The sequence below is a fragment of the Balaenoptera ricei genome, chromosome 15 (assembly GCF_028023285.1).
Source record: "Balaenoptera ricei isolate mBalRic1 chromosome 15, mBalRic1.hap2, whole genome shotgun sequence".
Lineage (NCBI taxonomy): Eukaryota > Metazoa > Chordata > Mammalia > Artiodactyla > Balaenopteridae > Balaenoptera > Balaenoptera ricei.
In genome coordinates, this window is record NC_082653.1 from 75,810,295 (window position 1) to 75,833,781 (window position 23,487).

Below are 23,487 nucleotides of genomic sequence, written 5' to 3' on the forward strand. Positions count from 1 at the left end.
AGTAGAAAAAACCACAGGCCTGGCTTCATAAAGCATATAGACTAGTAGCTGATAAAGAATGGTAAAGAATGGCTCTTCCACTGGGAGAACCAGGTCGAATATCTAGCAGTGGTTCTTTTTTTTTTTTTTGGCCATACGGCTCGTGGGATCTTAGTTCCCTAACCAAGGATTCACACTGGGCCCTCGGCAGTGAGAGTGCAGGGTCCTAACCACTGGACTGCCAGGGAACTCCCTTGCAGTGGTTCCTAATATAAGCCCTGTGGATCATAAGCAGGTTGGCTTCCAGGCATCTGTAAACTTCATGAAATTATATGCGAAGTTCTGTTCACTCATACATGCTCAGGAGTGAGGTGATCTATGGCTTTCATTAGATTATCGAAGAGGTCCTTGACTCAAAAAAGTTTAAACTCCGCTGGTCTAATGATAGGTTGTTGACGTGACATTAGAGATGATGTCACTTTGGAGAAGAATCGGGGCTTAAGACATAGATTTGAGAGCCTTCTCTGCACAGAGGTGAGAGGGGGGTCAGTGCTTCTCAGAGTCTTTGACTTAAGAGTCTTGGCAGCAGAGGACTGTGACACACAGCAGAGGCGCCAGGGGACCTCTGATGGCTTAACTCAAGCTCCAGGAAGCCCAGCCATGTTTCTTCTACGGCTTTGAGTGACACTTTCCCCAAACCCCTCTGCCCCACCATAATGCCACAGACCGCGGGTGCCACAGCTCCCAGCATGAGAACCATGGACCTAGGCTGTCCTTGGGAATGACCGAGGTCTTCATGGGAGCAAGTGTAGAGCACAGACCAAATTCTGGGGGTCCAGGTGGTCAAATCCACTCTAGAAACATGTTTGGCCCTCGTAGTTTTGAAGAAGAGGGATTTATTGCCATTATTTAGAAGTCAGGAGATTTCACAAAACGATCTGAATTTGTGTCTTTTCTTAAAAGTCTGAGGACTTGACAACGCCGGGCCTCTGTGCCCCCGTCACCATCACGTGGGGCCGGCAGCAGCTGGCTCCTTCGGTGGGGCATGTGCTCTTCAGTCCCCACTGCCACCCCTCACACTTGGCTCTCCCCTCTTTAATGGCACCTGTCTACTCTCGATGCTTGAACCTCTGGTGTAGACAAAGAAGAGCAGAGGAAAAACCTTGGGAAATAGCTGTTTACCAAACAGGAAGAAAAAAACGTTACAAAGGAAGAAAGAGAAAAAAAGGAAAACAGAAAGGATATACATTCCCTTAAGGCAACATCTCCTATATTGTATGGCCTACTGGGAAGACTCAGTATCTAAAGAGTCATCCAACCTAATGCCATTTGGATGGTGAAAAAGTTCTCTTCATCCTACCCTTTACCAGAATAATCATTACTTTTAAAATACTGAGATCACAAGGAGGAGGGGGAACCATCACATCCAGACATTTAAGAAAGAGTATTGTTGGGACTTCCCTGGTGGTGCAGAGGTTAAGAATCCGCGTGCCAATGCAGGGGACACGGGTTCGAGCCCTGGTCCGGGAAGATCCCACATGCCACAGAGCAACTAAGCCCGTGCACCACAACTACTGAGCCTGCACTCTAGAGCCCACGAGCCACAACTACTGAGCCCGCGTGCCACAACTACTGAAGCCCACGCGCCTAGAGCCCATGCTCCGCAACAGGAGAAGCCACCGCAATGAGAAGGCCCGTGCACCGCAACGAAGAGTAGCCCCCACTCACCACAACTAGAGACAGCCCACGTGCAGCAGCGAAGACCCAACGCAGCCAAAGATAAATAAATAAATTTATAAAAAATAAATAAATAAAATAAAATAGTTAATTTTAAAAAAAAAGAAAAAGAGAGTATTGTATCTGCTTAATAACATCAGAAGGGCCATAAAAAGTCCTTCCTACAATTAAATATCTCCATCAACTATTAACAAATTAAATATTGCATAAGTTATGATACATTAAAAAGAGATCATCTGATTCTGTTGTGTACATCAGAGATATTAATGACTCATGATCACGACTCCATTTTCTTCAGTCTTTTTAAAACGCGTATGAAGCCTCTGTTAACGTTACCTGAAGTACACGCCCAGTTTTCGCCTAGTGACTCACATGCTCAGGGACAGCTCTGTGTTCTGGACATCCCAAAGCACCGCACTGTATCCATTCCTTTTCCTCGGTCACTAACACCACCGTTACACTTTCACTCCCTTATCCGTCACAGCTGGAGGTCAGCCTCCCTGTGTGTCAGGGACGAAGCAGTGCTTGGACAAAAACACGAAACTCACTGTCAAGCCATCGCTTCAAGATCTGAAGGCCATGGGGTCTTTAAGCACACCCCATTAAATTTGTGTTAATCGTGGTACAATACCCGTAACATAAAATGTACTGTCTTAATCATTTTTACATGTACAGTTCAGTAGCATTTAGTACATTTGCAGGATTGTGCAACCAAATTCCAGAACTCTTTTCATCTTGCACAACTGAACCTCTACACCGTTAAATAATAATTCCCCATTCCTCCCTTCTCCCCAGCCCCTGGAAACCACCATTCTACTCCCTGTCTCTGTGAATTTGGCTATTCTAGCTACTTCATATGAGTGGAATCATGTAGTATCTGTCTTTGGTGACTGGCTTATTTCACTTAGTGTAATGTCCCCAAGGCCCATCCATGTTGTAGCATGAGTCAAAATTTCCTTCTTTTTCTTAAGGCTGAATAATATTTCGTTGTATGTACACGTCACATTTTGTTTCTCCATTCATCTGTTGATGGACATTTGGGTTACCTCCACCTTTTGGCTATTGCGAATAATGCTGCTATGAATACGGGTGTACAAACATTTCTTTGAGACCCCGCTTTCAACTCTTTGGGGTATATATCCATAAGCAGAATTGCTGGACCATATGGTAATTCTATTTTTAATTTTTTAGGAACTGTCATACTGTTTTCCATAGCAGCTGTACCACTTTATATTCCCACCAGCAATGCTCAAGGATTCCAATTTCTCCACATTCTTGCCAACACCTGTTATTTTGCTTTTTTTTATACAGTAGCCATCCTCATGGGTGTAATCTCAACCATTACATTTTAAATATCTCTGAAGGTTATGCTTTGGTTCTCAGATAACACCTTGGTGATGAGTCTACATTATTATTTGCAGAAATCTGAGAGCACAGTCCTGCAGCAGTACACGAAGACACTGAACATCTAGGCTGGGCTGGGAACTGAGCCACGAGACATCGCCAGCTGAGCAAGTTATTAGCCCCAAAGATTACCTTCTTTGTTGCATAAATTTGCCCATGAGTGGCTCTACCCTGATGCAATCTGTCAGCTTTCAATTTGTGCCAGAAAATAAGAGAATATGCAACAAGGGCGTCTGTCCATCTCAAAATCCTACTCTGGTTGATTAAAAATTTATAAACTGAGAAAGAACTTTAAGGGTACTTGCAAAAAGTCCTCACTCCTGTTCCACAATTGCCCCCTTTATACCAACAAACACTGTCCTAAAACGAGGGCAAAGTAAGACGGCCCCTTCCACCTCTTCTAACGTAGAACCACGAAAATACTAAGCCAGTTTTGATCCCCACGTAGGACTCATAAAAAGTATTGAACTGTAACTCGGGTATCATCTTAGCTGAAAATCAAAGCATTCGTTGTTGGCTGAACAATATTCCCCATCCATCCCCCACAAATCCACATCCTAATCTCTGGAAACTGCAAATGTTACCTTATCTAGAAAAAAGGACTTCACAGATATGATTAAGTAAAGGATCTTGAGAAGAGGGAGACTATCGTGGGTTATTCATGTGGACCCCAAATGTCATCACAAAGGCCCTTATGTGAGGGGAGGCAGGAACGTCGAGGAAAGAAGGCAGCCACGTGATGAAGGAAGCAGGGGGAGAAAGGGAGGGGATGTAGCCGTGAGCCAAGGAATGAGAACAGCCTCCGGAAGCTGGAACAGGCAAGGAAATGGATTCTCCCCTCCAGCCTCCAGAAGGACCCAGCCCTGTAGACACCCTGCGTTTAGCTCTCTAAGGCTCACTTCAGATTACTGCAGTACCTTTAGAAAGTGAGAGAATAAATTTCTGTGCTTTAAGCCCCTGAATTTGTGGTAATTTGTTACAGAGGCCACAGGAAACGAATACGACATCAAAATCCACCTACTTCATTCCCCATCCTTTGTATTTGAGCTTCCCAACTGGTACAACACGAGGGATCTACCTCCTTGCCTCCAGGGGATGCTGGGTGGGGCCTGGGGCAAAAATCATACAGAGCTGCCCAAAGGCCCTGGGTTACCCCAGGTACCACACAAATATTGTCCTTTACTACGTGCTCCTGCAACACGGCGATCGTGAAGCATCCAAGTATGAGAAAGTCTCAGGAATTCATACCTTTCAAACTTCACACGTAAAAGCTCCTGAACACAGTTCAACAGATATGAGGAAGAATAAAAAAAAGTGTGAGCCACCCTATCAATTTCCATCCTTCAGGACTGCTGTTTGATAAGCTGCACTGGAAAATTTTTAGCGAAAGAAGCAAAATGCAGCGTCCCCTTTCAGCAAGAAAACTTCAGTGGGAAGACACCCCAAATTCCTAAAGCAGCTATTTCCACACTGCAGCTCCATCCCCAAGTGGTCTCCTCCAGGCTCCCTCCCTCCTCCCCTCCCCGGGTGGGTGGGGTCCTCTCTCCCCTGGGATCTGGGGACGAAAAGGCCACTGGAGCGCATGCTTGGCACAGACCTGATGGGAAGGGAAGGGTCTCCGGCGTCCCACCAGTCTTTCGGGGGGCTGATGTACATGCACCACAGCTCCCAGCTGTACCCGTGGGCCGAGTTCTCATATCGCTGCACCTCGAAGGTGTCCTGTTTGATGTTGTCGATGGAGGGGAGGATCACCCGCTTCCGGTTCTCCTGTATCCGCGAGAGAACCGGCTCGGCCCTGAAACACAGAGAAGCAGAAATAAAATCTTTCACCTGAGGCTCACCCACACCTCCACCGGCCCAGACCCCAAGACCACAGACAATGAATAGAAGCGTCGCAGCTAAAGGCTGGGCTTTGGGCAGGCTGGAACTCAGAGGGAAACAGCTCCCAAGTGGCGGCTCCAGCTGGATCTGGTGGCTTTGAAGGAGCCCCGTGACGTGCAGCTCATGCCCTCACCCCTGCGGCGTTCCCGCAGTGCTGCCTGCGTTGGCATGAAAGGCCTGAAGCCAGAACTCACAACACGAGGGCTTCTGCCCCAGAAAGTATGGCCTGTCTTTTATACCAACAGTGTCTAAGCCAAAGCTTAGACAGATACGAGGAAGAATAAAAAAGCATGAGCCATCCTACCGAGGCCCTCCTGATAGGGTTTGCATTTCCCTACAGTTTTGTACAGTGTTTTCAGTTTCCCCTCAGGCACTGGCCGATGCCTCTGGTTTTTTTCTCTGCTGGAGCTGAATTGCCTTTTCCCCAAATAGGTCACTTCTGCCCTTGATGGCCTGGTTTCAATAAGCCTTTCACTAGCTTCTTTGTGCGTGTGACTATTTCAGTTGTTTTAATTGATTATTTAATTGATTTCTTAAAAGGGATCTAATTGGATGGGTTAGGGATGGCAGGCAGGAACTAACTGAATGCAAAGGCAGGCAGAATCCTGCCTCTCAGCTAGCCCGCCCGCTCAGGGCTGCAGCAGGCGACAGGCAGGGACCTGGCTCTGGGGTTTAAGGTACAGCCCTGCCAGCTTCGGAGAAAGCCGATGGCCAGGCACCCCTGCCAGAGTGCGTCTCCGACGTAGATGTAGGAAGGGATCATTTCCCATATTCGAGAACGAAAAGATGGCTCTCATAAACCAGGGCATTAATCTCCCTGCTTAGAACAGGGCGCAGGCTTTGGAAAGGAGTCAAGTGAAAATCCCATTCCTCTGCATTATTTCGAAGAATAATGAGAACCCTCAGCCTCCATTCCATCTCTTTTCATTTGCAGCTACTGAATTACCTGTTGGCACATCTCATGTTTCTATTTAAAACGAGCAATAAAATATACCCTGGGCCATTTACTGCCTCCGATACTTTTGCACACACCTTAGAGACTGATACCAAATGGGACTGACTTTCCCTGGTTTCTAGACGTGCTTCAGAGCTCCGCCCCCTCCAACTCCTCACTCATGCTATTCTCCTCCAGGAATGCCCCTGTGCCCAGGCAGGAAATCTAGCCACCCACACAAGCTTCTCTAATCAAGTGCCACCTCTTCCAAGAAGCCTGCCTTAATTTCCCCCAGTAGAAGCCTCTCTCCATCCTCTCAGCTCTTAGAGCGTCTTCTCCATCATATTCAAGTCACCCTGATAACACGCTGTCTTTGCTGATCTTTGAACACACGTTTTTCTTCCTTATAAGCTCATGATAGCTGATGTTTATCAAGCACTTACTACTTGCCAGGCACCATTCCCAACATTTTGGATGAGCTGACTAATATAAATCTCACAACAATCATATGAGGCAAATACTATGATCATCATTTTACACACGAGGAAACTGAGGCCCACGGAGGTTATGCCCCAGCCCACACAGCCAGCTGGAGGTAGAACCAGGTTTCTAACCCGGATGGTCTGGCTTCAGGCCCAGCCCCTAAGCTCCACAGCCTTCTTGGATGGGCCACCCTTTCCCTAGGCTGGTCTGGTGCCCTGCACGTAGAAGCATTCAGCTCGGCCGTCACTGTGTGGGGAAAGTTCCTGAGTGTCGGGCAGAAGACCTTGGTTCAAATCATGCTTCTGAAGCTGAGGAGTTTGCTCTCCCAGTCTGTGACAGAGCGTACAACTGTTCCCAGTGATTTGCTCCCCTCCCTCGGGACATCCCGCCGATGACCCCGAGGCCTGCGGTGTTTCCCTGCAGGGGGACACGCTCTCCCTCCCTCAACCCCAATGAATGTTTAGCTTGGACATGTGACCTACTTTGGCCAACAGAAGGTGTGACCATGTCACATCTGAGCAGAAACTGTTATCCTTTTCCCTGAGCTACAAAAATGGTACATCCTAGGCAGGGGTGCTCCTTGGGTCTTGGGACGCAGAGGTCGTATGGCGCAGAGCCACAGACAGACAACCCGCAGCGGATCCGCCACGTGGACGGGACGGAGATGGTTACTGCAGTGTGACCTAGTGAGAGTTGAGACACACTGTCTATCTGCCATGAGGACATACACCCCTCTGTTGGAAGTCTGGAAAATGAGTCTGAAGGGCTAAGAGTGGATCACAGACATCAGTCAAAATTAAGACTATAGGCTCCTGGAGGGCGGATACCAAATCTCACCAGATTCTGAACCCCAGCTGAGTGACCAACTGTCCTCTTTGCCCAAGACCGTTCTGATTTTACTACTGAAAGTCTTGCATTTTGGGAAACCCCTCAGCACTGGGCAAATCCGATCGGGCAGTCGCCCAAATCACAGCCTAGAGCGGTCTTTGGGACGTGGTCATCATCCAGCAAATATTTGTCAGTTAGTTTAAGTGAAAGATAATGAAGGTCTGAGCCGGGAACGTGGAGGTCAAAACGGAGAGGAAAAGGTAGACATGAGAAACAGAGGAAAAACCAGCTAAAGCTGGAGGTGGTTTGGGTGAGTAACACGATGGGGAGAGAAGAATCAAGTGACGGGGACATGGGTGGTACCACCCGTTTTGACAGGAAAGAAATGAGGAGGGAATGATATGGAGGAAAAGGTGAGACAGGGCAAGGCTGAGGCTCCAACGGAACATTCAAGGGCATCTGTTCAGAAGGCTTCTAGCTCAAGGGTTCCCAAACTTGAGTGAGCAGCAGAGTCTCCTGGTTGGGGGGGGGCTGGTTAAAGCAGCTTACTGGGCCCCATCCCCAGAGCTTCTGATGTCATAGGTCTGGGTGGAGCCCAAGAATGTGCATCTCTAACAAGTTCCCAGGTGATGCTGCCGCTGCTGGTCTGGGGACCACACTTTGAGAATGATTATGAGAGGTACACAGTGGTGAGGCTCAGGGGAGGTCAGGGCTGCACTCCTACAGCTGTGTGTATCAGGGTCTGATGGTGGCAGATAAAGCAAGGAAGAAAACTGGCGTCTGAGATGGCAACAGATGCCTGTGTGCAAGTGAATGGACCAGTGTTAACGGTGACCCCACGTTCCAAACCTCTGTGTGGTCATGTGCATAACCATCCTTTTCCCTAGCCATTAAAAGGATTCTAAAGTTTGTTTCAAATGCAGAATAGACATTTTAAGGCGTAATTAGTGATGGGATATTGGCTCTTCAAATATGGTACCGTGAACTTATTTAAGATGGTATCATTGAGTGTAAATAAACATTATTAATGAAATTAAAGACTCTGCTTCTTACTAATTAAGCAATCCTGGCATAGAGGTTTAACCTCTGACTTGATTTATCATTGGTTAGTTAGAAATAATCATATAACTGTAAAGCTCTAACCTAATTTTAACATGCTCATTGACTGATTTGGGCATTTTTGACGCTTCATTCTCTTACATCCAAAATCTACTCCCTGTGTGCTCATTGATTTCTCTCATATTGTTCTTTTCACCTGGAAAAACATGAGGGGCCACATTGGCAGAGAGAAACCCCTCCCTTCCTCCAAATGATGTTAAAGATGATCCCATAAATTTTTTTTCTTTTTTTTTTTTCTGGCCACACGGCATGCGGGATCTTAGTTCCCCAACCAGGGATCATGCCCTCACCCCTTGCATTGGAAGCACTGAGTCTTAACCACTGGACTGCCAGGGAAGTCACGATCCCATAAATTCTGGGAAGCTTTGCCTGAGTAGGTAAAATTATAACTGAATCTCTTTTTGCCATAGTAACAGTCAACCATCCTCCCCAGAAATGGAAACGAGCAAAGCAGCGAAAGAGAACAATAGGAATAGGACTGTCTTGTCTCCTTAGCAGGGATCATCTTGAGTTCTGTCCAACTAATACATCATTTTCACCGGGAATTTTGACGACGGTGATGATGATGGATGATGACGACAGAGTAGACAGCAGACATATTTCTCCCGCTTCCCAGTTTTATTCCAAACTATGGTCTCACCTTCTTCCCAACCACACCCCTTCTTCATTCTTGCCAGGGCCCCAGAGGAAACGGCCAAAGTGCCCCACCTCCCAGACTCCAGCCCTCCTGACCATGCTGCAAGTCCCAAGTGCTTCTAGGGTTCAGCTTGTGACCTACCAGCCAGCGGTGAACTCCACGTGGGCATCAAAGAAGCCGGTGACCTGGCCGGTGGCCACCTTCCAACCCTCGATGCGAGCTCGGATCAGGCCCTCTCTTTTTCGATTTCTCACCACCTTCACCAGCCCAGGGTAGCGTTTGTGGACATAATCCTCCAAAGGGGCCTTCAGCTCCTCTACAAACGACAAAACACAGGAAGGTCCGTAAACATGTCAAATGTGCATCCAACCCACTGTGAGGCCGACAGATCTTCACTTAGTTCAGAGACTGCAGAAAATTTTGCGTGTTAGTCATTTTAGTAGAAAAGTCAACTCGGTCCCAGTGATTCAGGAGACATCTCTGACTGATGTCCTTTGGGGTTTCTTTCTGACCCTCCCTCCTTCCTTGGCCAGCATTCCTGTGCCCCCACTGTCCCCTGGGTCTTGTTTATCAACTTTATATGGGTTTTTCCATCTGCACATACGCTGGTTCTCACAGAATGTGTTCTGAGAGGTCCAGACCCAGAGTCACACCCTAGATGCAACATTAACAGGGTTTGTGCTTTGGTCACAGGATGTGAAAGAAATCTTTGCTCAGCAGTAGAAACGCTACCGTGATGGTGAAAGGAAGGCCATCAGGGCTTGAACACTCCCTCCTGCCACCAGCAGGTGGTACAAAGTGCGTGATCTATATGATCTAATTTAATCCTTACAGCCACCCTAGGTGGTTGCTAGATTAATCCCATTAATTAACTAGATGAATTCCACATTGCAAATTAAGAACAGTCTTAGGGAGACTAACCTGTCCCAAGGTCACAAGCTAGGAACAGAAGAGCTGAAACATGGGCCACATGTGTCTAATTCCACAGACGTAAAGGGATACCTTTGTGTACTTGAGAATCACTGTCTCATCACAAGGAAAAAAACATTTTTTTAAATTTTTGTTTTTTTATATCTATATGAGATGAGGATATTAATTAAACTGATTGTGGTAATCACTTCACAGTATATGTCAGTCAATCATTATGCTGTACCCCCTAAACTTAGGCAGTGCTGTATGTCAATTATATCTCAGTAAAAATGGGGGGAAATCAGCAGGTGTCAAAGGATGGACAGGGAAGGGTTGACAGAGAGGGGATTCTGAGATATGCACACTCCAAGGATGCGTCCTTGGAGAGCCTCAGGGGTCCAGAAGCAGCCCAGCTGACTCAGATGTGAGTGGTCCACAGACAATACTTTTGGAGACATCGTCACCTCTGACCTTGCTCTAGAAAAACCCACGAGGCTGCATTTACAGACATTGTGCAGACCCCTCACTTCCTAGTCATACACAGCAATGTTTGGCAAATTAAAGCCATAGATTTGCAGCACACGTAGAGGCTGCCCTCTCTAGGTCATGGCTGTTGTCCCTGGGAACAATGCAGCCATGTGACCCAGGAACAAGTACAGAAGATGAGGGGTTTAGATGGATAGGAGTGAAAGAGTCCCCAAGGGTACAGAGACATGACATAGTTCCCGTTAGCCAAAGGCATGGATGGTGGGGGAACAGGAGTGTTATGGGCTGAATTGTGTAACCCACCCCCCCCCGCAAATTCATCTGTTAAAGCCCTAATACCCAGTAACTCAGAATGTGACCATATTTGGAGATAGGGCCTTTAAAGAGGCGATTAAGTTAAAATGAGGTCCTCAGGGTAGGTCTTAATCCAACCTGAGCAGTGTCCCTAAGAAGAAGAGATGTGAACACACACACAGCCCCCAGGAGCACGCTCACAGAGGAAGGACCATACAAGGACACAGGGAGATGGCGGCCGACTGCAAACCAAGGACAGAGGCCTCAGGAAAAACCAACCCTGCCAGCACCTTGATCTTGGACTTCCAGCCTCCAGAAAAGTGAGAAAATAAATTTTGTTGTTTAAGTCACCCAGTCTGTGGTACTTTGCTATAGCAGCCCTAGCAAACGAATACAGGGAGGAATATAGTTTGGAAAGCAGAAAAAAAAAAAGAACCTGGGTGGAGAAGGGGCAGAAACTCTAAGGAGGTACAAGGTGGTTGGGTGTTCAGACTGGACTCAGACTGCCTTGGGTTCAGAACTCTGTGCTACCTTTTACTACCTGAGTGACCCTGGGCAATTTAGCCAGTCAATGTGTGCCTCAGTTCCCTCATCTACCGAAGAGGGATGATAATACAGCCATCCCTCAGGATGTGCAGGTTCCAGGACCCCCAGGGATACCAAATCCACAGATGCTCAAGTCCCTTACAGTTGGTCATCTGTACCGGCTGGTTTCACATCCAGGGATTCTGAGGGCCGACAGCACTAGTATGGACACCACAGGGTTGCGGTGAGGATTACAGATGTTAATAAATTCAAGAATGCTCAGAATTATCCCTGGCACAGTGTAAATGCTCAACACGGAGTAGCTGATATTAAGTAATTATTTTCCCTCTTTCCCTCAATATAGGTTTAGGGCACTATGTCAAAGCAGCCCAGGGAGCCTGAGGAAGCCATGTCCAAGATGGAAACATAGGCCTGTAAACCAGAACTCTGGTTCTCAAACTGGAGGCCACCAACAGCATCAACTGGAGGGGTTGAAATGGATTGCTGGGCCCCTTGCCCACAGGTTCATTTTCAGAAGGTCTAGGCTGGGGCACCCATGCTCTGGTATGGGGAACCACACTTTGAGAACCACTGAGTTTGAATGCTTGGCAGGTAGCATTACACCCTCAGTAAGTTATCTATCGTTCGTCTTTTTGCTGGGTTTGCTATCATCTTTGCCATCATCCCAGAGCCGGTGAGGGGCCTGGTGAAGAAGCCAGGCTGTGGGGACCATCGAATTCTTCACTCAGCCAGGTACATGGGACTGGGGTGGCCCAAAGAATTTTCAGCTTTTAGAGACCATCTCCTGACTGAATGTTGGCTGCATTTTCCCATCTGTTCATTAAATTTCTTGGCACAAGAATGCTAGCAAGAAGGTTGGGCGGGCCATGCTTGCTTGGTTTTTCATTTACTCCCCTCGAGTGCTGGGTGGGTGGGCAGGGGATGAGGGACACACCATGGAAGACAATGGACTGGGCAATGGACCCACAGAATAATACGGTGGGAATCCTTCTCACCCTGTAGGGTTGGCCTGGGATGGCAGGAATCTCAAGAATCTCTGTAAGTTCAGGGAGAACATTCTGGGCGCTGAGTGCCAGGCGCCACGACAGGGACCTGCAGGCATGGTTGACCTTCAGCTGCCAGGCGACCTGGGACCCTGAGGTGGCTCTGCCCTGTAACTGGATGTCAGCTCCCAGCCAAGCTGGTCACCATGTCTAAGTATCAAGTGCTTTCCACATTTGTTCAGCGGTTGTGACTGAGACTTCAGAGGAGAGAGATAAACAGGCATTTACAAGTTTGGCAAAAAAGAGTGAGGTTTGCTACCACTGACTGCCCTTCAACATCTCCAGGCTAGTGGGATATGAATATTAAAGTGTTTTGAAAAGTCTAAAGGGATAAAAGGATAATGCCTCATCATTTGGTACTAGCCTATGGTTGCTAAGAATAAATAAGATTTACATATAAAGCCCTTGACATGCATTCAAAATCTTATTTCTAATACTAATTGGTCTATTAATATTATTCACATTGATCCATTTTATAATACCCCATGAACAGCAGCACATCCTTCTAGCTAGTCAATATCATTTTAAACTCCAGGCACTATCATTTTATAGCAGTAGTCACCAGCCTCGATCTTTCAAGATTCAGTGACACATTGTTCCAGACACAATTGAAGTGACGCCCTGGGGTCTTTCATGGGAACACGAAGGGAGATGCCAGCATCCGACTAGCAGGGCTCAAGAACAAGAGACACTGAGAAGGCTTCATTTCCCAGTCCCTGTATGTGATTCTGGACCCAATAAGGTATTGAGTTGTGCCCCCGCCTGGATTTAAAATCAATTTGGACACAAGCACTCCCTTGAGATGCTTACAATCTGGGCAAGGAGATGAGACATGTTCAAAAAATTCCAATATTGAGGAGCTAAGGGCCAAAGAAAAATGGTCGTAGAGGGAAAGTGTGATGGAGGGTGGGGGGAAGGGTCACAAAGGGAGAAATGATTTTGGCTGGGGGTGTCCAAGGAGAAGGTCGTATCTGAGTTAATCAGCAGGTTTGGACGTGTGCTCTCACTATTCCAGAATACACAAGCACACAGCAAAACACAGGTGTGGAACTGGATCTGCTGAGGTGACAGAGTCACTAGTGTCTGGGAGACTGGGAAAATGCCATTAATCAGAAAAGAGGAAAAGAAGAGAAGCAGAAGTTGATGGGTTCACCTGGGGACAGGTTGAGTGGCTAGCAGACCTTCGGGGGCTGACTGCTGAACCAGGATAACGGTCCAGAGTGAGAAGACAAGGCACAGAGTGTCAGGGACATGGTGGGGAGAGACGATGGCACAGGAGGGAGTGAGAGTTCCAGAAGAAGTCTTAGAACCCCACTTTGGGAAACGTGTGCATTCAAGAGGCAGGAAGCACAGCTAGAGGACAAGACAGGCTAGAAACAGCATCACAGGGGCAGAATCATATCAAGCGTAGAGTTTCCAAAAGAAGAATCTGCGCATTCATTTCATAAATATTTATAGAGCACCTACATGGTTGAAAATGACACAATCCCTGTTCTCAAAGAGTTATTCAACATCCAATGTCAAGGAAGTCAAATGAGTTAGAGAAAATGAGAGCTGAGAACAGGCCACTGATCTAGACAAACAGTAGCTTCCTGATGGGAACAGTGAGAAAAAAGAATTCCCTTCTGGATGCAGCTGGGCCCTTCGGGGACAGGGTTAGCTGAGGGAGAAGTGGATGAGTAGGACAGCTCAGGAGAGATTTCCAGAAAGGCTGGTCCTGGTGGAACAGAGTTGTGACAGCCTGAGGGCATTGGGGTGTTGAGATTTCAAAGTTGCTTTAAAGTGAGAAAAGCCCACAAGTTAACTGAATAAAAACAAGGCCCCCAGGCTCACCATGGAAGGAAACAAATCCTCAACCTGACAGCGGTAAGAAATGTCACACCCATCACCTAAGATCCTTTATCATCCTTAACAGATGAAACCATTCCTGGACATTATAACGACAGTAAGAAAAACATTTTACATAGGACTTTTCTCACCGGCAGACTCAGAGAAGAAAATAAAAATTCACTTCTGCAAAAATAAATGTTTACCTACCAATGTTATCAAATCCAATACTAAATTGGTCTAGAGCCATTTGGGAATGCTTGTGTTTCTTAAGGTTTTGGTAAGTAGCACTTGAGGGTCAAGAGGGGAAAGGCAACCACTGCCCGTGATCGGAAGGGACCAGAAGGGAGATATATCTGCTCCTTACCAATAAAAGGACCGTCTGTCACCCAGGCTTAAGGAGTAGACATTGACAACAAGAAAGTTACAAACAGTGAGAACTAAAGCAAAAAGCGTTATTACAGAATTATATACAGATCCCACAATTTCAGTGATATTAGAGAATAAAACATCAGTCTAGTCTCTTGTCTCTAAACCCTGCTCAGAAAAAAGTGTGAACATAGAAGACATCTCCACCTGCTCCCAAAAGTAGTGCATGAACCTGGGTACCACACAGATGTGGGCTTGGAAGTGGCCACACCGTCTGGGGTTGGGCCCCATCTGTACCTCTTAACCCTCAAGTTATCAAGTCTTGCTGATGAGACTTACTGAACGTTGTAATTCTCCCCAAGGTATGGAGACTCAAGATAATCAGTCTAAGTTTAGATGGTGTTTCTCAAACTTTAACCTGCGTGAAAATCACCAGTAGGTCTGGGGTGTGGCCCAAGAACTTGCATTTCTAACAAGCTCCATGAGGCTGCCGCTGATGTTCTGGTGAATGCCCTTGGAGTAGCTCTGACTTAGAGCTGACCCCCTATCCAGCCCCACCTGTGATGAATTAACCCCTGTGCACAGAATAGGTCTCATCCGAACTGAGCAGACGTTCCAGAATCCCAGTGTTGGCCACCGCCTGTCTCTGCTTTTCCCACTGCCTGGGCCTTCTTGTTCCGCCTTGTCTGAAAGATGGAACCCCTTGGAGATGACCTCAGTCTACAAGATGAGGGTTTGTCTTGCCATTTCCAAAACTGGGATCCTGATGGCTACCCCCCCACACACCACCCCCAAGAGAGCAACCTCACCATTAGTCCCTTGACAAGGACCCCTGATGTTCCTGGCTTCTGCTCTCACTCCCACAGTCTATTACAATGACAAGTGGTACAATTCTACCAACACTGCTTCTGCTGCCATCCGTGCCACCATCACCATCACAGCCACTTAGAACCAACACTTCTCCCTGCCAGCAGCTGCTGAGGTGTGGGCACGCTGCTCGCTGGGGATGCATGGGTTGTGACAGCTGGGATGAGAAAACAGCACATATGGCATGTTCCAATTAAAAAACAACAAAACCGCCTGCCTCAAAGCCAGTGTTCCTCAGAATGTGAGATTCCGCTCTACCTAGGAATCACCTGGCAGGTAGGTGATGCAGGTTCCCGGGCTGCCCTAGGCAGTTCTAATTCAGTGGGCTTCGGTGGGGTTGACCAGCACTCCAGATGATTCTCCCACAAACCCAGAACTTCTCAAAAGCACCGCCTGATTTTTCTTTCATTGTTTTTACCGTGGTTAGATACACATAAAGTTATTAACCTTTTTGACCATTTTAAAGTGTACAATGGCATTAAGTGCATTCACAATGTGGTGCAACCTTCACTGCGATCTAGTTTCAGAACTTCTCATCACCCCCAAAGGAAACCTCACACCCATTAAGCAGTCCCTCTCCATGTCCTGCCCTCCCCGCAGCCCCTGGCGACCACTAATCTGCTTTCCATCTCTAAGAATTTGCCTCTTCTGGATATTTCATAAAAATAGAATCATACAAGATGTGGCCTTTTGTATCTGTAAGCCCTGGTCGATTTTGAAGGGGCGGGGGGTGACGTATTTTTTTTGAGTGTGAATTTAAATCCCTAGGCCTTACTGAAGGTCTGATTCCTTGTTCTCCTGCCCATTAGCTTTTCTGATCCCCATTCTGGTAATTTGGTTGACTGGAAGCTTATTCGCAAAGCCCCTCCAGACTCATTAAAGGGGGTTCTAGCCTCTCAGAGGGGAGGATCCAACCCTTGGGTCTGTGTTCACACCCCCAGTGTCCCCCTGACACCAGCCTTTCTCCCCATCCCTGATGGAAACTTCCAGCTCACCATACTTGGGGGCTTTAAGTCAGCAGAGGGAAAAAGCACGGTCCTTCACACAGATTCAGTGCAGCCGTTAGGCATGATGCCCTACATTTCTGCAGTGCCTTTTTATTTGAGATTTTTTTTTTTTTTTTAATATGTGAATCAGCCATGATGCCACCGAAAGAAAACAAAAAATAGATTTAGAACACCTGGATTTTCAGGTATGCCTGAGAATACCTTCATGCCTGAAATAACTAACCAAAACTAAAGGCGTAAAAGTGGCCAAAGATCAATAATGCACTTTTTTAATTAATGTTTTTTTAATTAAAAAAGGGAAGGGGGAGACACCTCATGCAATACGTGGGCTTCTATCTGTCAGATGGAGTTAGTTAAGTCCCAGAAACGAATCTGGGCTTTGAAGGACCTGAAGTTTATATAATCTGAAGGATCCCTTTTAAGAAAAAGACAAAAAAAAATCTCTCTTTGTTAAATTTTACAAAAACCCACGGGCCTGTGAACCACTGATAGGCTCCCTACCCCCTGCCGCCTCCACACAAGTGAGGGGCCCCAATCATGAGCTTCCTTAGCTTCAAGGTGAGTACACCCTGTGAGGCGGGCTTCTTGGATGCAAAATTGCTTTTTGGCTGACAATCACTCCTTTTCGAACATTTCAAATACTATGTTTGTCTGTATCTATAATAAAATACTGATATCCCCAAATTTCTAGCCAAGCTGACTAAAAATGTCAGCTCATCATGAAATGCTCCAAAATACTACTCAGATGAGTTCCCCTCTCGTATTTAACTCGAGAATGATCTCTCTTGCAAACTCGTAACATTCCTCGAGTTTTGCTTTCACATTTACTGAATCCTAATTAAGGATATTTTGTTGTAACTGCTTTACCTCTGGCAACTCTTTCTACCCTCGTCAGCACTCTGTGAGGTAAGGGGTATTATGATCCCCATTTTATGGAGAAAGAAACTGAGGCCCAGAGAGGGTAAGCACTCGGCAGAAAGTCACAGAGTTCATAAGCGGCGTGCCTGCCCTCCTTGTCATTCTGCCTGATTCCTGCGGATGCGAGGCCGTGAAAACTGAAGTCATTCATCTGCTCGTGTGGAACTGAGCCTCGAACGTGGGAAGTCGAGGCCTGACTCAGGCTTGCCCAGGAACTGGCTCTCTCTGTGCCTCTGAAGCCCCCATGCTTCTGCTCTGGGCACACCTTTCCAGCCAGCCATCCACTGACAGTGGTTGGCCCTCTCCAGAGAAGAAGCCCCCCTGGCTGACGGAGAGGCTCCAAGGGAGGGGGTAGCCAGGAGAGCCAGCTGAACTTCAAACTCCTCCAGACAACCCCACTAAACTCTGAAGGGACAGCAGTGACATAAGAGCCACGCACCTCCCCTCCGCTGCCACGCCCACCGCTCCATTGCATGGACCTGGCGAGTGTGTAAAAACCCAAGACGAAATAAGCCAGAAGGCGTCTATACTGTATGTTTCATTCTCCGGGCATCGCTCAGCTTTGTGGACTTAAATAATGCATTTTCTGACTACAGGAGTGAAAAAGAGGTGAGGTGAGAGCCAGAAATTTTGGGAAGAATGGGGGAGATTAAAAAGGGATGCTTTTGCTGTGTATGAAAGCATTTTAAAGGCGATTCCATAGTGAGATCAAAGCAAGGAGAAAAGAAAGCAAAAGACGAAAAGAAGCAAGAAAAAAGATGTGAGGTGCAAAATACCAAGGTGTTAAACTAAATATATCACACGGAGTTGTGCATTCAGGAGAGGGGCTTTGAAAAGGAAAGCCATCTCTGCTTTGAACTCCTGTGTTAAGAAATTCCTCTCCACCGCTTCTTCCATTTAAATTTCACCTTTAAAAAAAAATAAATACCAGGAGCCCAAACCAACAGGAAAACACCGTAATGCCTCTAGGGGTGCCTCCAGATTGTTCCCCCAAATTAAGAGCATTCCCCTATCTCACCCCATCAAAAGGCAGTTGAAAGTCCAGTACTTGCAGCTGATTCTAATAATATGTGAATTTAAGTGATAAAATTTGTCTGCATCCTGGAGTGTGTTCTTCTTTCATTATGTTTCTTATTTGCTGCGATATTGATTCTGAACGCTCTAAAGCTAGCAATGCTCTTCCTTGAAATAGCCAAAGTCACCGTCATTAAGGGGGCTCAGGGGGGAGCAGAACGGCACACAGGAAACAGGAAACCCTGGAGAGGACAGGGTCACAGCGCGGCGCTTGGTCACTTCTTGGAGTTTTCTTTAAGTGCAGTTGGCAGCCGGGAATGGAATAAGTAGAGTACAGCATCTGGTCAGTTTCCCCTTCTCCAGTATTTTGGGGACCTCTGTATTCAGAGCCCTGAATTCTCCAAGGTCAAAGGCAGTATGGGTCCTGTGCAAAGAGAAAAATGCTTATGCACGCTCACCAAAAAATGGTGCAGGTGAAGGTGTTAGGTAGCACGAAAATGTTCTATAAATAGCAGCTTTTATTAGGGTCCAAGAGGTTTGCAGAACCTAACATGTCTCTTCTAGCCCAGGGGGAGACGATCAAGATATATAACAGCCAAAGACAGGCAATGACCGGTCAGAACAGATGCGAGCTGGAGGGCCACGCCGGGACGTGCTGGTTGAACAGCAGCTCTGCGGATCCCAAACCATCACCGCACCTGACGGTCACACACGGGGCACTCATTCGGACTGAAGACTCGAAAAAGTCCTACTGATTAGGTACTCCCGGGGTGCACAGAGCAGGGATGTCCTGAGGTGGAAAAAGAATGAAAACGGAAAGGTCTCTGGGAGGGAGCGTACCTTGGGGCCACGTGCATTTGTGTATCACTGTGCTCCTACACTGAGCCTGGGGGCACCCGAGAGGCAGTGACACACCTGGTCAGGAGCATTCAGCGTGAGCTGCTGCATGATGTCAGGGTAAACAGTTAATAGGGATAATAATGGTCCCTACCTGAGAGGGCTGTTTGGGGTATTAAATAAGAGGATGCATGCAAAGCGCTTAGCTCAGTGCCAGGCACACAGAAGCACTCGATAGAGGTTAAAATTATGACTCATTTTTTATCGCGTGTGTCGCTGTATACTGAAGGGAGAGTGGACACGTCATGGGAAACAATGAGATGAATCTGGTAAGGGGACAGGAGGGCTGTGGGGGAGGGGGTCTTAAACCGGAAGGAAGCGGGAAAGCACAGAGGGAGGTGACAGTTCCCAGGGAGGAGGCCCCAGAGTCCTGGTTCCAGGACGAGGATGGCTGAGTTGGAGCCCCGGCTCCTGCAAATTCTGGCTGTGCTGTCGTGGATTAAAGCACTTCTCTCTCTGAACTTGAACTTCTTTTTTAAAATGGATATCAATGACCATCTCCCAGTGTCAAAGGGCGTGGTCAAGACTCAATGAGATGCATGCTCCGTTAGCACCATGGAGTCGTGCCCAGGAGGGGAAAGGGAGTGTCAGGGCCCCTCTGCATTTGTGCTGCCCAATCCGGGGTTTCTTGACATCCTACAGGGGTCATTCACTCGCAGGCCCCCTTGAGACCAGACATCTGATGTGTAAGACAAGGAAGCCAGCGGCCAGGCAGGATCTGGCCCTCAGGGTTCGGAAGGCAGCCATCCTGCCCTAAGGGTAAGAGGAAAGGAAAACATTTGTTCCAAACTGCGTGCAGGTGCCAGGCACAGGCCCTCCCAGACCCTACAGCACAGCCTGATGCCACAGAGCCTCTGCCCGGCAAGCAGCCCAGAGCGCACAGCTCAAGTGGCCTAAAGGTACTCTTGGCAATGCCAACTCAAGGATCCACCTCACTTTTCGAAGAAAATAACATTAAAGCTCCAACACCACTCTCTGGGGAACAAAGGTGAAAATGGCCACGTCTGGCCTTCCTGGCGATATTTCCACCAACCCCTGGGCTTTCTTGATCCACCTCTCCCTCTGTCTCATCTGTCAGCTTCTCTGATCTCCAGTCTGGGCTAGGCTGTTCAAGGAGCCTTTTTTTTTTATCCCTCCAGCTCTGCGGCTGCTCAGCATTGTGAAAGGACGTGGTCAAGCTGTCCCTGCTCAATCCTGTGGCCCAGCAAGATCCCCCATCTCTGACTGGGACACTCTCTCTCTGAAACTCCAATCCACCCATCAATTCTTACATGTCAAATCCCATTGCATGCCTCCCTCTCTGTGCCCCAAGCATCTGTGCCTTGAGATCCGGGTTTGCCTACTTCGCCCCACTGCTGTTTCCTCCCATCCACATGTCCAAGTTCTGACCGTCTCTCATGGTCCAACTCAGGTGCCACATCCCTCTCAAAGGCCTCATTTATTTCCCCAACTTGTGGGAACTCCAAGTGTGAATCCCGTGGATGTTGTTACAACATTTGGGGTCCATGCTGGGCCTGTCCAACCTGCCCCCTCCATTTCTGAAGACTTCCTCCACGGTTACTGGTGGGTGGTAGTTCTATGCATGACCCTGCCCTCCTGGCCACAGTTGACAGGTCCAACGAAGGGTATCTGACCCAAACTAGAGCACCAGTTCCCTTCCCTGGGATTCCCCTGGAGAGGTGGTCCTGTCTCCCTACAATGGCTGAAGCTGTAATTACAATGTCAACTTTGGGCCATCTTTGCAGCCATCTTTCCCTCCAGATGGCCTGGAAAACTGGAGGTGGCCAGCCTTCCCAAGCCGACAGGGGAACAGAGGGGCTCAGAGACAGTGGAGACGCGGTACAGAGAAACCTGGCAATGTGTGAGTGCCTGGGTCTCACTTTCCCTTGGCTCAGCCTCATGTCCATCCCTGGGGTGTATCAGCCCCTCCAGGACCTTATATTGTTGGGTCTTATCTAATGGGAGCTCAAAATCTGATCCCAGGGCAACACTTTCAACACACTTTTTGGATTACTCCTGATTCTGCAGGAATGCAACCCATTCCCCTTAGTATCATATAGTCAAGGTCACCAAGACTAACACAGAAACTTTTCCTCCACTGGAGGCTGGGCTGGAAGATAAAAAAATCAATCAGATTTTTAAAGAGAGGGTGTCACATAAATGGAATAAATGACCAAAGAAGTTTGCTTGAACATGTGTCTGCCATAACTCAAGTAATGGGGCTCTTGGGCATTTATCCCAAGGAAATGAAAATTTATTTTCACACCAACATCTGTACACCAGTGTTCATATCACCGTTATCTGTAAAAACCCCAAACTGAAACAACCCAAATGTCCTTCAACAGGTGAAGGGTTAAACAAACTTGGTAAACCCACACCATGGAACACTGTGCAGAAGGAAAAAGCCAATCACAAAGGTTATTCTTCAATTTACAGAACATTCTTGAAACAACAAAATTATAGAGAGGATGAACAGACTAGTGGTTGTTAGGGGTTAGGGACGGGGAGTTGGGTGGTAATAAAGGGACAGCATGGGGGAGCTTTGCGGTCATGGGGCAGTTCTGTATCTGAACTGTGGGGAATCTCACCTGTGATGAAATTGTATAGAAACACCAACACACACACACACACACACACACACACACACACACACATGTTAAACTGGTGAAATCAGAATAAGCTCTGATCATACAATTTGTGGATTGCACCAGAGTCAATTTATAGGTTGTGATTAATGCACTAGAGTTTAGCAAGATGTTACCGGCAGGGGAAACTAAGTGAAGGGCACATAAGACCCCTTGTACATTTGTGCAACTTCTTATGAATCTAGAATTATTTCAAAATAACAAGGTTTTTTGTTGTCATCACTTTTTTTAAGCCGGTTAGCATACGAAGCTTTAGCCGGGGTTCTCACACTATCTCTTGTGTAAAAATATACATACTCCTTCTTCTCCTCTCCTACCCATGGCCTAAAATACACAGGGAGGAATGTAAATGCACAACCTAATTGCGATTACAGACCCACAGAGCAAACGCCATCACATTGCAGTGATCTGGTTGGGGACAAAAACAAGTATTATTTCCAATCAGTAAGGCTCTTTACAAGCGGGGGAGAGGCAGATGCTGTTCCAGTAAGGAAGCCTGGCCCAGCGTGGAGCTGTGTGATAACAAGGTGTCTCTTGGCTACTTTACTCAGAGCCTTGACAACACAGGAAAAGTGTTATCTTCCCGAAACACAAGACCTCTCCTATCTCTGCAATTATAAACCAAGAAGAAAAGCAAACAATGTCAGTATGCCTTCTCCAAAATCCCTTTTGAAAGCCCAGAGGGTTGAACCTTCCACTGAAAAAAGTTCTAACTTGAGCCATCCTTCTTTCAACCGTTGAACACACCAACCAAGAGAAGAGCTTGATCAGGTGTGTTTGCTCCACGGGGAAATATTAGTGACAAAGTCTACAGCCACCAAGAGCACCGAGAGACGCAAATCATGATGATTGGAGATAGGTGGTTTGGGGGACCTAAATCAAAACAACTACAGCATTGAAGCCAAGATATGTACAACAATGCCAAATACAAAAACTCCCTAGGTGATGCCAGTGGAAGTAGAAAAAAACATTTTGCACACATGCAGTTTAAAGGAACGTATTCAGCGATCCCTATAACTTGGTGTGCAAGGCGCTGGGAACGTCGCACAGAAGGAACTATGGTTCTTGCTCTCAAGGGTCTTATAGTTTAGAGATGAGCAAGTGCACAGAGGCAATTCAGCGAGCTAAGTGTTGTGCCAAAGTACACACTGATGCCTGGGAGCAGAGGCCCCCAACCCAGCCACATCTAGGAAATCCAGGAGGGCTTCCCAGAGGCAGTGACACAGAAGTAGAATGTTGAGGAATAAGCTGGAGCTGGCAAATCAAATAACACCACAAGTGCACTCAACAGTTACGCCCTTTGTTATACTGCCAGGACTTGTGCTACGTGCTTTACAAGTATTACCTCAAAAGCTTGTAATTTAAACCCTGCATAAAAGCCACTATCATCCCCAATTTACTCAAGCTCAGAAAAGGTAGGTGACTTGGCCAAGACCTCCACATACTATTGCTTAAGGAAAAGAGGAAGAAAGTTTTTTCAAAAGTAGTTAAAAACTATTGACAAGACATGTATTATATATATAATCTTATGTATTAAAGATTGTAATAGTGGAAATGAAGAAGCTTCTAATATTATTTCAACTTGATGGCTAAAGTTACCACTCAGTTTGGAAGGCACAGCAAAATTCCACGGGAATCTGGACTTGACATATCCAAAAGGTGA

The 23,487-nt window shown here is 47.0% G+C and overlaps 1 protein-coding gene across 2 annotated transcripts in view; it reads right to left on the minus strand.

Moving 5' to 3' along the window:
• The window catches only part of GALNT17 (polypeptide N-acetylgalactosaminyltransferase 17), a 436,592-nt gene that overhangs the window by 188,158 nt on the left and 224,947 nt on the right, over positions 1 to 23,487 (minus strand). For both annotated transcript variants that reach the window (XM_059896130.1, XM_059896131.1), the window contains exons 4-5: positions 9,144 to 9,318; positions 4,718 to 4,915 (exon numbers count right to left, since the gene is read on the minus strand). In XM_059896130.1, the coding sequence (XP_059752113.1) occupies positions 4,718 to 4,915; positions 9,144 to 9,318 (373 nt within the window). The remainder of the gene's footprint in view (positions 1 to 4,717; positions 4,916 to 9,143; positions 9,319 to 23,487) is intronic.